Here is a 13544-nt window from a genome sequence, read left to right on the forward strand (position 1 = left end):
TCCATAACTTACTCTCCACAGACATTCAATTACTTTGATTATATGGAATCCTGGACGAATTTCTTAGCTATTGAACCTTTCAACCACACTTGGTTCATTTGGTTCAACACATATATCTCCTTAAACTTTCCTTACTGGTTCATTCAATGGTTTCAACTTGTTGGATCTACTTTGGACTTTTCCCAGATTACACTGTTAAGTCTTTCAATGAATTTACCTCAGTAACTACTGTCCGGCACACAAGGTGTTATTATCATTTTGTGCAATTTTTGGCATTACTTGGATTAATTCTTGGACTTTTCATCAGAATTATTATGGAAAGACTGCCCGATAACTCAATTAAATTGTGGGACAAGTTTAACCCATAACTATTATCTTCTGCAAAGTTCGAGGCATTATGCAAAGCTCATCAAAACCTTTGCAAAAATACAAACTTAAGTTCTCAAGATACTGCTTTTCTCATGGACCAATCTAAGTTACTAGCAACCTTATCTAATGCTGCAGGTCCTAATGAATTTTTGCCTAAATTAAAAGAAGCTATTTTCGTTTTATCTGACAGTGAAAATGGATGGTTAAAGTTTGAAGATAAGATTTAAATTATTGAGTAGACTCGTTGAAGATAAGATTTACTAAAGATTATGTCAGAAGATAAGTTTGAACTACTTATAGAAATAAGATTCATTACGGTATTATTGTAGGCCATTTGGGTGAAGTGCAAAGAGTGAAGGTATATTATCCTCTCTTTTCTACTTCGTGAAAGTATATTATCCTCTCTTTGCACTTCATTCTTTGCTTTTTCTTTTGACTTTGTCAACCACGTACCCGTAAAGTGTTAGGATGTTTTCAATTTTATTTCAAATTCGTCTTGTACCATTTTCTACTGAAGAGAATGAAGGTTGCTTTGAAGGGTATTCAAACTTGGAATCTCTCAAATGAAAAACCCTGAAATCTAAGAACCTCTTGTTCTTGTAAACTCTTTATAAGTATTTTAAAATAAAATTATGTTGTATAATAGTTTCATTCTTATTTCAACCTTTATTTTATCAACTCTGAATTATTGAAACTATAATCTTCATTATTATTATGAGATTAATTACTACGCACTGTCACTGTAAAAAGTTTTACACAATCGATTCATCACCATCACCCGTTTACATTATTTTATAAATTTTTAAAATAAAAGTCAAACTTGTTTCAGCATCCAACGGGTATAAAATTCTTTTACACTGTCAGTGTATTTCAATTAAATCTTTCTTAGAATTATAAATTTTTTAAAACTTATATATATATATATATATATATATATATATATATATATATATATATATATATATATATATATATATATATATATATATATATATATATATATATATATATATATATATATATATATAATTTTTTTTCACTAACAATAATAAAAAATTATATAAAGTTTAATAAAATAATAAAAAAAATCACATCACTCACATCACATGTGATAACAACAGTAGATTATAGTAGCGAAAAACAAAAACCTAACTTCTCATTTCGGAGTCCCAAATCCTGAAACCCTAATAACGTAGGAATCGCAGCACTTTGAAGAAATGAGTATTCAGAAATTGAGCTTCGAAGAATCACGATCACTCTACTCCATCATCAGAGAAGATCAGCGTCCACTCAATGAAATCCTCTCCGAGTTCAAATCCACCTTCCCTCACACTCGCCATTTCACTTTCTGTTCATACCTCGTCATGATCCTGCAGGTAAATCTCTCTTCAACTTCGACAATCGCCATTAGGGTTTTACAATTTTTTAGTTTTCTTATCGCTATCAAGGTTTTACAGAAAGGGTTTTAATTTACAGTAGCGTAATTGTCGTGGGTTTTATTTCACCCATCACCCATTTGAGAAAAATTGCGTTCAAGTGTGACCCCAATTGCAATCAAGGTTTTAAAATGCGGTCACTGTTATTGTTTTGGCTGGAACTTGATATCTTGAAAAATCAAGACCAAATGTGACCTCAACTGCTGTTGCGTAGCGCGCTGAAACATATCAAATACTCCCTCTGCCCTGCAAAAGTTGTTGCATTTCCCACGATAATTTTAGTATTTGGCCATTTCAAGTAGATTAGAAAATATGATAAATGAAATAAAATAATGTTGATTTTACTAATCTAGCTTATTAACTATGGGCGGGTTTTCATTAATCCAAACAATTGGAAAATAGTAAATTGGGAGTGTGTAAATTGTATTTATTATTGTTGGAATCCAAAAGGGACTATCTGTATACATCTTCCTTTTTTAATTACAAGTGTGGCAATTATTATGGGAAAGAGAAAGTTATTGTGGCTCACACTGTATGCAATTCAAGTAAAAGTGGGCTGGGTTTTCCACGGATTGAAACAATATTGAGTTAAAATAAAGTGGGCTGGGTGTTTTTTTTACCTCTCTATACGACTGGAGATATTGTAAAATGTTGTTTAATTGGAATCTTTTACGTGCAGGACAATAAGATACTTAGCACTACTGAGCGATTAATAGCTTTTTCTGTGCTAGTTGAGGCTTATTCGTCTCAGAATCTGGCTTCAAACCCCTTCATAAGCTTTATCATAAATGTAAGCAACTTTTTGCATTGCTATTTCTCTTTCCAATTTATAATTCATTGGGCACTACAATTTGTCTAAATCTTAGAAATTAGAACCAGTTATGAAATTAAAGGAAGAAGAAAAGAGTGAAGTGCAAAGAGAGGATAATATACTTTCACGAAGACACGATGGAGAGATGAAGAAAAGATGGGCAAACATCTTAACTGTAGTGCTACGATTGAAGTCAGTTGAAAATTGTCAATATGAGAGAGAGAGGGAGTAAATGGCTCAACTTAATGGTAAATGTACACAAGCTAAATAAACCTTCCTGATGGAACCGGCTTGAGTGTAGTGTCAAACCCACGAAGAAGCTGCTTTTGGAGCTACAGGGAGAAACTGCTGATGGAGCTAGAGTGTTGACTATGCATTATACCTCAAGTTTAAGTAACTGAGGCACGTGTTTGAAGCACTGGAATAAGGAGGTTGATGAGGAGTTTTGGACATTAGAAATGCTCTGTTTGAGAATGTGTGTGAATGCCTGGATGGATGGGCTTTACTAACTCATGTTAAGCTGGAACTACTTGAGAGTATGCAATCTCTAAATAAGTTATATTCACAAATTTGGAGAAAGTTTACTGAGTATATCATATGGCGAATGTACTGAGTTAATAAGATTTTTCACTTTGAGGCATGAAACTTTACGAGTTTATGGTTAAGACCTGCATTTTGACAACTGTGCTTGAGAAAAATGTAGTAAATGGAAGATAAAAGGGAGAGAAAGGCACTGTTGAAATATCAATTTACATAGATTAAAGTAGTCTTTGGTATTTGATGATGTAGCCAATCTTGCTAACTAAATTCAATGGTTGATCTAGTTCTTTGACTGATTTTTTATTTATTTCTATCTGCACGCTCTATAATATATTTCGAATACTTCTAATGTATTTTTGCGTTATTTTTGCACTGTGACTGTTGAGACAAGGGTAATTTGTTGTTTACAGGCTTCCTGTCATGAAGGGTCCAAAAAAGTTGAGAAAGCATTTATTCTGCAACTATTAGGTGTTGATGGCTTCCATAATGGCAAAGAGGTCATATTCTATTTATTGTCTTGAAAACACCAGTGATATACATTGTTGTTACTATCACTTATGATGGATGAGGAGATTTGTAGGCATTTTTATTAGGCATGTAGGCAAAGAAGGATTGATAAAGGTGTGTGTGCTTTGTTTTCTGTAACTTGGGTGCATTTAGTTGGAAAATGGAAATTTTAATTAGAAGATGCATGTTTAGTAAATCATTTTTTGAAGGGTTTATTAATTATTACTGCCTCATGTATAAGAGACTGTTAGTTTGATTGTTCAAATATTTTCCTTTCAGCTAGTTTATTTGTGTCATTTGTTTGTTGTGGTTCTTATCCACTCCGAAACAAATACGTTGATCAAAGTATCCATCTTATTAGCCATTAAATTTTGTTTTAGATCAAAAAAATTGTGCCTCATAACTCATTTATAAGAGACGGCTGGTTTGATTGTTCTAATATATTTCCTTTTAGTTAGTTTATTTGTCTCATTTGTTTGTTGTGTTTTTTATCCTGTCCGAAATAAGTAACTTGACTAAAGCGATCCTCTTATAATTATTAGCCATTAAATTTTGTTTTAGATGAAAAATTTGTTTATAGCATGTTTGTTTTTGGTTAAACATAGTATTAGATTGTTTCTTGTATTAGACTCTAATGTTTGTTTCACCTTTAACATATATAACTATTTGTTTCATGTGTGGATCAGTTATACATGGCATCATGTGTTTGCTGTTGGTGCACACACCATGCTTCCTTTCTTGTGCATTTTTGTTAAATGTTTATCTTCTAGTGGTTTGTAGTTTCTGATATATTTTTCTTTTGCTGGAGGACTGCAGTTTCTCAAACAGTCGGCATCAGATTACGTGACAAAATTTGATTTGTCATTGCATGTAAGTTACTTATATATGGCAAAGTGCTTGTACATATTCCATAATATATCTATTTCCCTTCCGTAATATCTAAATATTCTGAGATGCACTGCTGCTTTTCCAAGGGCGTGTTCTTCTCTTGCTTCTAAACTTTTGGACTTATATGTTTATTTATCTTTTATGATGCCAGGAGTTCCCTCCACTAGATCAGTTGAAGCAGCAGTTTTCTGACAAAGTTCATCAAGAACCATATCATCATTTATTTAACGATGGTTTTGTAAAAAATGTAGTTCCTGACCCAGACGTTCCCCCAAATTGTGATACAGATTCATCAGAGTATGGCCCTATTGCAGTGGATAGATGAATTTATGAAGCATTTGTTTTCATACTTAGAATGGAAAATCATATACTATGTAGTTTATAATAATGAGGGTCTATTAATAGGTTTGATCTGCGACCTGGAACACAGCCTAAACTTGGCACCGGAAATAAAGGTGAAGCAGTGGTTGGCTTATTGTCAAATCTTTCACTGGAAGGGTTAAGTCCTCACTGGATTAGGCCTCATCCACCAAGGCTCCCGATACTTGATGGCGAGGTATTGCATATTTGTGTCTGCAATGTTTTTATTTTTATTTTTGAGGCGTAATAAACACATATATACATACATATATAAATAAATTATTCTAACTTTATACTTTTCAGCTTGTTTGGGTCAACCCTAATGGCAAAGCCTTTCCATCTGCGGTAAACCCTTTTCAGCTACTTGGGGCCAACCCTAATGACCACCGCGAGCTTATTTGGGACTATGGTATGTGTGTTGATACTAGTAGAGGGGCTGCAGTAAGGGACTTAATTGCAAAAGCTCTAAAGGGAGCTCTTGCACCTGTACAGCAAGAGGTGATTATCATTTTAAACTATTGTATTATTATTATTATTATTATTATAAGTATTATATATTATATATGATATAAGAATAAATTATTCAAAAAAGAAGAGAGAAGATCAAAAGAGCAAAGAGACCCAATCTCTGCATATCTATTGAGGAACTTGTGTATACACCATATAAAAGCCAAACTCTCTTCAAATTGTTTGCTGAACCAATGAACCATCCTTAAAATGAGTTGCCAAATGAACCCAATTGTAGTGTGGACTGCACGGCCGTAGAAATTTACCGTCTATACTTGGACCAAAATCACCAAAGGTGGTTTACATGAATCAGTTCATGGACTCGCACACCATACCAACACAGTTACCATAACAGACTATCAGTCTGCCATATTTGGCTTCGTCTAAAATGCATTCACTTGTATTAGTAGAGAAAATTGAGCCATCTCAACCATTAAAGAGGAAATAAAGGTGTATATTACCAAATCCATGATTTGTTTTCATGACATTTATTATATTACTAGTTGTTGATTTTCTTGAAATTTCTTGCGTTCTACATCTGAAGTGTTATGCCAGAATGACTAATGAGTTGGCAGCTGAGAAATATAGGGAACAAACACGAAACTGATTCCGAACATCCACCAAACATAACACACATTTAAGGAAAATATGAGACTTGTATCCTGCGACTTTGTTTGTGTAAGATGAGATTGTAAGATAGTTCTCTGATTGATTTGTAAGGAGAACATTGTTTCTCGTTTCGGTTGGGTTCCCAAGGAGAGTTTTCTTTTAATATCTAATATTGATTATATGCCGTACATATTTCTGAGTGCAATTTGAAACACATAATATGGAAAGTTATATTTGTACCTTAGTTCTTTTATCACATCTTCATTGAAGAATAAGATGGTTTTCATTTATGCCCCTAATTCAGCAAGTCCTTGTGGAGGTTGCGAAGGATCCAAAGGTTGTATATCACTGTGGACTGACACCAAGGAAGTTGCCGGTACGTGTTTTTGTAATCATTTTGAGAATCATCGGGCAAATTAGGTTTTGATGTTTTGTCCTCATTTATTCTCTATCAGGAACTGGTGGAAAACAATCCCCTGATTGCAGTTGAAATTCTCACTAATCTGATAAAATCTCCTGACTTATCAGCAGAGTATGCATTTTACCTCATATATCTGTCTGTCTTTTGCTAATACTCAGTCACTATTATTTTCTTTATTTCTATTTGCTTATTATGGATACAGATACTTTACAGTACTTGTCAATATGGACATGAGTTTACATTCAATGGAAGTTGTGAACAGGCTTACAACAGCAGTTGAACTGCCATCCGAATTCATTCACATGTACATAACTAATTGTATATCATCTTGTGTGAACATCAAGGTACTTCACTTTGCCTTTTGCTCTAACATGTTTTTTCCCTTTATGAAATGGCCAATGTTAGTAGTTAGTTGTTACTTTTGTTTGAGGGGAGAGTTGAATCCATGACCTCCTTATCACTCCAATCCCTATGTTCCTCCCTCAAACCACTAAACCACCTTATAACTCTTTTGCTGTAAAATGTAGCACATTGACACTTCTGGTTGAAGACCTGTCTGAGTGTCCCACTCTCATGAAATAGGCCAGACACTCCATTCTAGTGTCGGAAGATAAATTGTTTTTTTAGGCTCCTAACATGATGATAGGACTCCGGCGCCTAGCTGATCCTTTCAACCGGCTTGCCATAAAAAAGTGATATGACTAATTCCAGAATTTCCTTTTGTTAATACTGAAGATCAACTAGGGGGTGAAGGGCCTTTAAATTGATCAAATCAGGTCCTTTTTAGCTTTTTGGTCATAGATGGATCAGGAATGAGTTGAAGGCATCAGATTAAATCACGGACTCCGACAGATCCTTATAGCTTCTTGATTCAACCAATGACCGGCACGGACACCTTACACGACACACAACACAGACACTGCTAATGAAAAAAGCATAAGACACCGACACCAGTACACATTTATTAATTTATTTATTGCAATTTAATAAAATATTAGTATTATTTATTAAAATCTAAATTGAGAATCAAAATATATACACATGGGCACCTAGATTGAGCAATTCATTTATCCATCTTTAACCCTTGTAGACGTTTCTGAAATGTCTTCTAAAAGTATATGAAGTGTGTTGAAGCAAATAAGTTTTTTTTGTTGGGATACTTGTCTATGTTGGCAGACACTATGTTGTGGGAGCATCATACCAGTGTCTGACACCGGCGCTCCTCAGAAACCGTGCGACGCCTCATATTACAGGTGTCCATGCTTCATAGGTTGAAGGTGAAACACGGTTCAATAGTTCTTCTTGATTTAAAATGGCCCCTCAGTCTCAAAATAACTGACCTATTTGAAAAAATAGTTGTCCCAAAATGAAGGACCCATTTCAATTTTCACTACAATATTAATTACTTTTTTTTTTTCTTTCCAATTGTATCTTTTAATTAATATTACTTTCATCACTCTCAATTCAATGTTTCCCACTTTGCGTTTATGGTAAATGTGAACGCACCAATGCAAGAATAAATTAAGTTAGTAAAAATACTATTCTTTCTCTTTCAGTTATACACTTTTCTCAATCTGTATGAATTTGTCAACTAAGTCAGTTAGTTTGGGACATAGGGAATGTTTTTATTTTGAACCACCAAAATATTAGAATTGTATTTTGACGTCTCTTAGTATTTTTGGTTATGATTCATTATCTTAGGTCTATAGAGCTTGTAACCTTTTCATATTCTGCTAAACAATGATATTGTTTATCACAAGAGTATGCTTGTTTATGAGTAAAGTTACAAAAATCAGTTTTTTCATTTTCCAAATTTTTTCTAAGTATATAGGATTGAGTTTCTGTGTGATATTTCATTCACATGTGGAGTTTGCACGGTAAACTTTACAAGTGTAAGATCATGGGAGAATTTGGAAAGGCAGACGAAAGTAAAATAATTTGATGAAAACCACCACCAATCTATTTGCTGTCTTCTGGTATCATAGAACTGCTTTCTGAATAGCACCTTTATTTTCTTTTAAATTTGGGAAAGAATTTTTTTTTTATAAATAAAGGTAGTACTACTGACCATTTTACAACTGCTGCTTCCATGTGAGATTTGAACCATGTCCTTAAAGGTTACAAAGTCAAACTCTAACACCTCTTGGGCAATAGTACCTTTAATTCAAATTCAATACTGACCATTAACTGTTTTTGCCCTGCAAATTTCTATACTTGCTCTTTTTAAATTTTTAACATCAGGTTTAGTATGTGGGGTATTCATACAAGTAATATGACCCTAAAAAAATGAAAATTTAAAATTTAGTATGTTGTATCAATACTATTACTATTTTGCAATTAACACCTCAGCTTTCTACCTTTGTCCCTTCAGGATAAATACATGCAGAACAGGCTTGTGAGACTTGTTTGTGTTTTCCTGCAAAGCCTGATTCGGAACAATATTATAAACGGTAAGTTTATCCTGTATTTCTTGAAGCCTGAAAACTCTTGATAGTATTCAATTTTTAATTCCATTATTACTACTATCCTTAAAATATTTGTTAGTATTCACAGTTTGTATATTAATTGACTGATACATAAAAAAAAGGAATGGGAATTTGGCTGCATGACACTTATTTTTGTTGATGATCCTATGTTGCAGTTAAAGATCTCTTCATTGAAGTTCAAGCGTTTTGCATCGAGTTTTCGCGGATTAGGGAGGCAGCTACGTTATTTAGACTTCTCAAGTCATTGGAATGAGTGCTCTGTTAGCCTGTTAATTTCTAATCCTTTCATGTCAAGACTTGTCTGTAGATATGTCCTACCTGATCTTGGTAGTGCAATTGTTTACTTTCTCATTATGGAAAATAAAGATCATCTTTAGCTTTACTTACATTTAATTAAGGTTAAATTAATGATTTTTATTTCTTAAGAGATTAAATTAATGAGTCAGAGTGATATAGAAAGATCCTTGTAATTTATATCTATTTTTCAATTAAGTCATTGTGGGTTAACGGTGTTAATACTCTGTTGTGTTTCATGGACCTGTTCCAATCACAATGTGAGTGAAACCTGAGTTGAGGGTGTATGGATCCTCTTTCACTAAACTGCAGTTCTCTTAACAATGAAATTTAGTGGGGAGGGAAAAAGAAATTGAGAGAACAAAATGAATGAGAAAAATAAATAGAAAGATAGAAATAGATTTTAGTTTTAGAGAGATATTGAGAAGGGATTGTGGGAGAGGAAATGTAAAGTGATAATCTGTATAATTTATGTATGACTATTACTCTTTCTGTTTTATATATCAGAATTTTTTGATTTCATTTATGTGAGAATTTTCAAATTACTTTTTATCCTTTCTATTTTAAAATATTAGTGGGTGCTTTTAATCTCTTATAATTTTTTTTAAAAGGGTATATTAATAAAAACATTCAAACAAGAAAAACAACAATAAATTCACTTATTACTCTTTTTATAAATGTATTCATAATCAATCCTCTAGCTTGCACTTGTTTTCATTTTCATATAAAAGATCAATGAGGATCTTTACTCCAATTTGGTATCAGACTTTTTCTGAGCTCCTCTTATTTCTCTGCGTATATAAAAGAAAACAAAAGTACTTCTCTTATTCATCTAGCCAAGTTGAGTTTAAATCGCTTGCATCCTTTAGATTCAATGTCTTATGTATTTGTTGTTAGCACATGTCCTTGGATTGATAACCAAAGTGTCCTACATATTACTGTTATTACTTCTTAAAAATTTCCTAAATTAAACAAAAAGTCACAACACTTGGAAATCACAAAAATTTGTAACACCTTCAATCATAAATATTCTACATAATCATTGTACAAAGCGAGTGAAGAAAAAGGGCTAGGAAAAAAACACATATCATACCCAATATCTCTTTTCTAGTACATGTAATATAATAACTAAACTAGTGTTGTGACTAGACCCTATATATGATAATAGTCCCTAACCAATGCCATAAAATGAAAACCTTCTAAAACCATCCAGAAACTGTCCTATTACAACTGTAACTTTGCCATCACCATAATCAATACCACCCAAATGGATCTTCCTTGTAGAGTTGAGCTAGCTGATAAACCAAAAAATGAATGTATTATCACATTGAAAATGTATTGAGAATTGAAGAATAAAAGTGATTTTCCATTACTTTAGTTGTTATATACTCTGCTAAGTTTTTATTTACTGAATCAAAGTTCAACTTGTGTTTAGGAAAAAACCAAATCATGAATTGAATTGCCTACTTAGCCATACAACTTAGACTTGTGACCTTACCTTCACTCTTACTGTCCTCATTCAATGCAGGTGGTGGAGAAGATGCTGATGACGAATTTGTCACTGATATTCCAAGGTCAGAGCAACCCATGCCAAGAGCACCTTGAACACAAATTAAAAATCCCAAGTTATTAAAAATCACGGTGTATATGAATTATTCGAGGCTTGTAATCTTACATTCTCTGAAGCAAGGAAAGGTAGTGACATTGAGGAGATTTTTATAGCTTGCTTGGCATTCACAACTATAGTTGAACGTCGATGTCTTCTTGCACGAGCCACCTCCACAATCAACCCAATGGCAAGCTAGAAAAACACATGAACAAAATGTTATTATAGCATGTAAAAAATCAAACAGAAAATTGAGATCCCTATTGTTATATCTTTGAGTTACCATCAAATATCGACTCATTGGCTTTTCTTGCTTTTTCTGGTGCAGGGGCCGGAGCTTTGGAGCAAGAGTAGTCCAATGTACCTAGAAAGGATATCATTTCAGCATATCAATAAAATTTCTAGAATCAAGTAAGAAAAGTTTGGTAAAATTTCCACCTCATTTGTTATTAGTTGGTTCCTTTCTTTTCAACATTTCACCAAATACCATGGACTTTTTTCTATCACACACAGTTGCAACTATAACATACTACATCATCAAGAAAACATACCTTTACTTTTCAAAGTTACATGTTTCTGTAAACAACTTAATTAAGCGCTTATAGCATAAGTGCTATAGTAACATATTTCTATAAACTCTTCCAAACAATGTTTATGTCGATAAATAAACTCAAATAAGAGAGAAAATAACATAAATAGTGAATAGTTCTTACAATTAGGAATGATGCAAGGAAGAAACTTCAAGCCACCATCATCATTGGAATCAAAAGCTTTCTTCCAACCATGATCACACTCACATTCAAACGGAATAATACTATTCTTAGAAGCTTTGCATGTTCCTTTCCCACATTCAACTTCCTTGCACACATCATCTGAACACACAAAAACAAAACAAAACAAAAAAACAATATCAGACCAATCCAGAAATCCCAAACTACATAATATATATAAAAAAAGGTAAAAACTTGAGATGACCCTTTTGATTATACTTGATGAAATCACAAAACCCACAAATTAAAATCAACAAAAAAGCATCTCACCAAAGATAGGAGAAAGCAAAGGAGAAAGCAAGTCACTTTTAGCTAAAAGAGGTTGAAGAAGAAGAAAAGCAAAAAGAGCTATAACACTTGTAAAAGCCATTTGTAATACTAAAAAGCGATTATCAACAAAACGTAGATGTGGGGACTCTATATAAATGACTATTTCTTAGTTAGGCAAGTTTGAAAAATGAAACATTTTTTTAATCTAGAAATAGGATTAAGGTAGAACGTGGCTATATCTAAGAGGGATGTGTGTCCATAAAATGAGAATAGTGAGTCGTTGGTTGTTGAGTTTTGACAAATCTACTAGGTTGCGTTTGAAGTGTGGGTGGTGGAACCAATTGTGATGGTGCACGTAGTTACAGCCATTAAGGTTTTTTCTTGGGTCATGCAACCGACCTATGTTTGATGTGGATGGATAATAATGTTGGAAAAAGTCAACGTTTTTGTTTTATTTTATTATTATTGTTAAAATCTAAATCAAAGTATTTACCAATACTTATTTTTTAGTGTGATAACGTTTACTCTTCCAACTTTATTTATAAATTCATAAATAGAACCATCTAATGTTTAGGTGTATTAGCTATTAAGAACTTTGTAATGAGACTTTTTTGGCTGATAAATATTTCAAGCTATAATAGGAACTCTCTCACTCACTATACTCAACACTCAAAATTATGATATGATCTAAGGTTATTATTTTTTAAAATAAAATAATTATAATTTAGTAAACAAACTATTTTTAAAATATGCTGATGTAAAATTATTTAGTGAAAAAAGTATAATTGTTGGATTCGAGTTATTAAATACTTATGAGGTACTTTCGATAAAAAAAAAATACACGAGTGTATCATTATCATACTTAAGAGTTTAAAAATAGTGCATTATCAATGTAAAATAATATTAAATCATAACAACTTTTTGAAAATAAAAGTGTAATGTAATAGAATACATGTTTCTCATTAATTGACGATGTAAAAATATTTTAAACCGTATATATTTTTTTTCATACTTAATCCTAATTATATAAGATTTTTTCAAAACTTTCTAGTCAAATTCCTATTTTTACTATTTTTCATGTTAATTAATAAATAAATTGATATATTTTCTTAATTCTTACTTTTATTAACTCTATTTTCTATTATTATTAATTATGTATAATTAATTCTAATTCTATAGGATATTTTTAAAAATTTCTGTCAAAATTTATCTGTACAAATTTATGAAGAAAAAGATGATTGTCTCTCACGAGAAAATGCATTTTCTTATTCCTTTTGGACGATCTGAACTCTTCCATCAAGAACGAATAATGAAGAAAATGCATAATGTTGGGTTAATTAAGGCTCTAGAGACTCACTAGAGTTTGAAGCTCGAAGTAGCTGAAGGTACCTCTAATGTTGGACCCTCTGTCCCCTAGTTTCTACTTTTCTTCAGTTTGTTTTGTTTTTCTTCTTTTGTATTTTTTGTTTTTTATTAATGAAGTTGTTTTTATCTTTATCCTCGTTTTTTTACTCTGAATGCAATTACCTCGTTTTAAAGCTATATCGTTTATCTTAATCTTTTTGATTGATAACAAAGGGGAGAAAAAATACGATTTTGATATATCTTAAACCCATAATAAATTTCAAACATGGTGATATCATGGTAATTACTTTTTGAACTTCAAAATT

At 32.3% G+C, this 13544-nt stretch overlaps 2 protein-coding genes across 5 annotated transcripts; one reads left to right on the forward strand and one right to left on the reverse strand.

Annotated features, from left to right (window-relative positions):
* The first annotated feature begins 1459 nt into the window (after positions 1-1459).
* On the forward strand, positions 1460-9316 carry LOC127091042 (uncharacterized). 4 transcript variants are annotated; one of them, XM_051029550.1, is made up of 12 exons: positions 1460-1745; positions 2485-2595; positions 3567-3653; positions 4480-4533; positions 4703-4848; positions 4957-5107; positions 5215-5409; positions 6332-6403; positions 6483-6559; positions 6651-6792; positions 8820-8898; positions 9090-9316. In XM_051029550.1, the coding sequence occupies exons 1-12, from the start codon at positions 1587-1589 to the stop codon at positions 9185-9187; spliced, it is 1371 nt and encodes a 456-aa protein (XP_050885507.1). In that variant the 5' UTR covers positions 1460-1586; the 3' UTR covers positions 9188-9316. The 4 variants fall into 4 exon arrangements, 3 of the variants coding, with proteins under 3 accessions (XP_050885507.1, XP_050885509.1, XP_050885508.1); XM_051029551.1 differs by having other exon boundaries at positions 1474-1745; positions 6711-6792; XM_051029552.1 differs by lacking the exon at positions 2485-2595 and having other exon boundaries at positions 1462-1745.
* A 907-nt stretch (positions 9317-10223) lies between these two features.
* Positions 10224-12241, reverse strand: LOC127091043 (uncharacterized). Its single transcript, XM_051029554.1, has 6 exons — positions 11875-12241; positions 11548-11706; positions 11118-11198; positions 10904-11029; positions 10727-10828; positions 10224-10523 (listed from the first exon to the last, which is right to left on the reverse strand). Exons 1-6 carry the CDS (start codon positions 11972-11974, stop codon positions 10453-10455), a joined length of 639 nt encoding a protein of 212 aa, XP_050885511.1. The 5' UTR covers positions 11975-12241; the 3' UTR covers positions 10224-10452.
* Positions 12242-13544: the final 1303 nt, after the last annotated feature.

Source organism: Lathyrus oleraceus, chromosome 6, assembly GCF_024323335.1.
Source record: "Lathyrus oleraceus cultivar Zhongwan6 chromosome 6, CAAS_Psat_ZW6_1.0, whole genome shotgun sequence".
Lineage (NCBI taxonomy): Eukaryota > Viridiplantae > Streptophyta > Magnoliopsida > Fabales > Fabaceae > Lathyrus > Lathyrus oleraceus.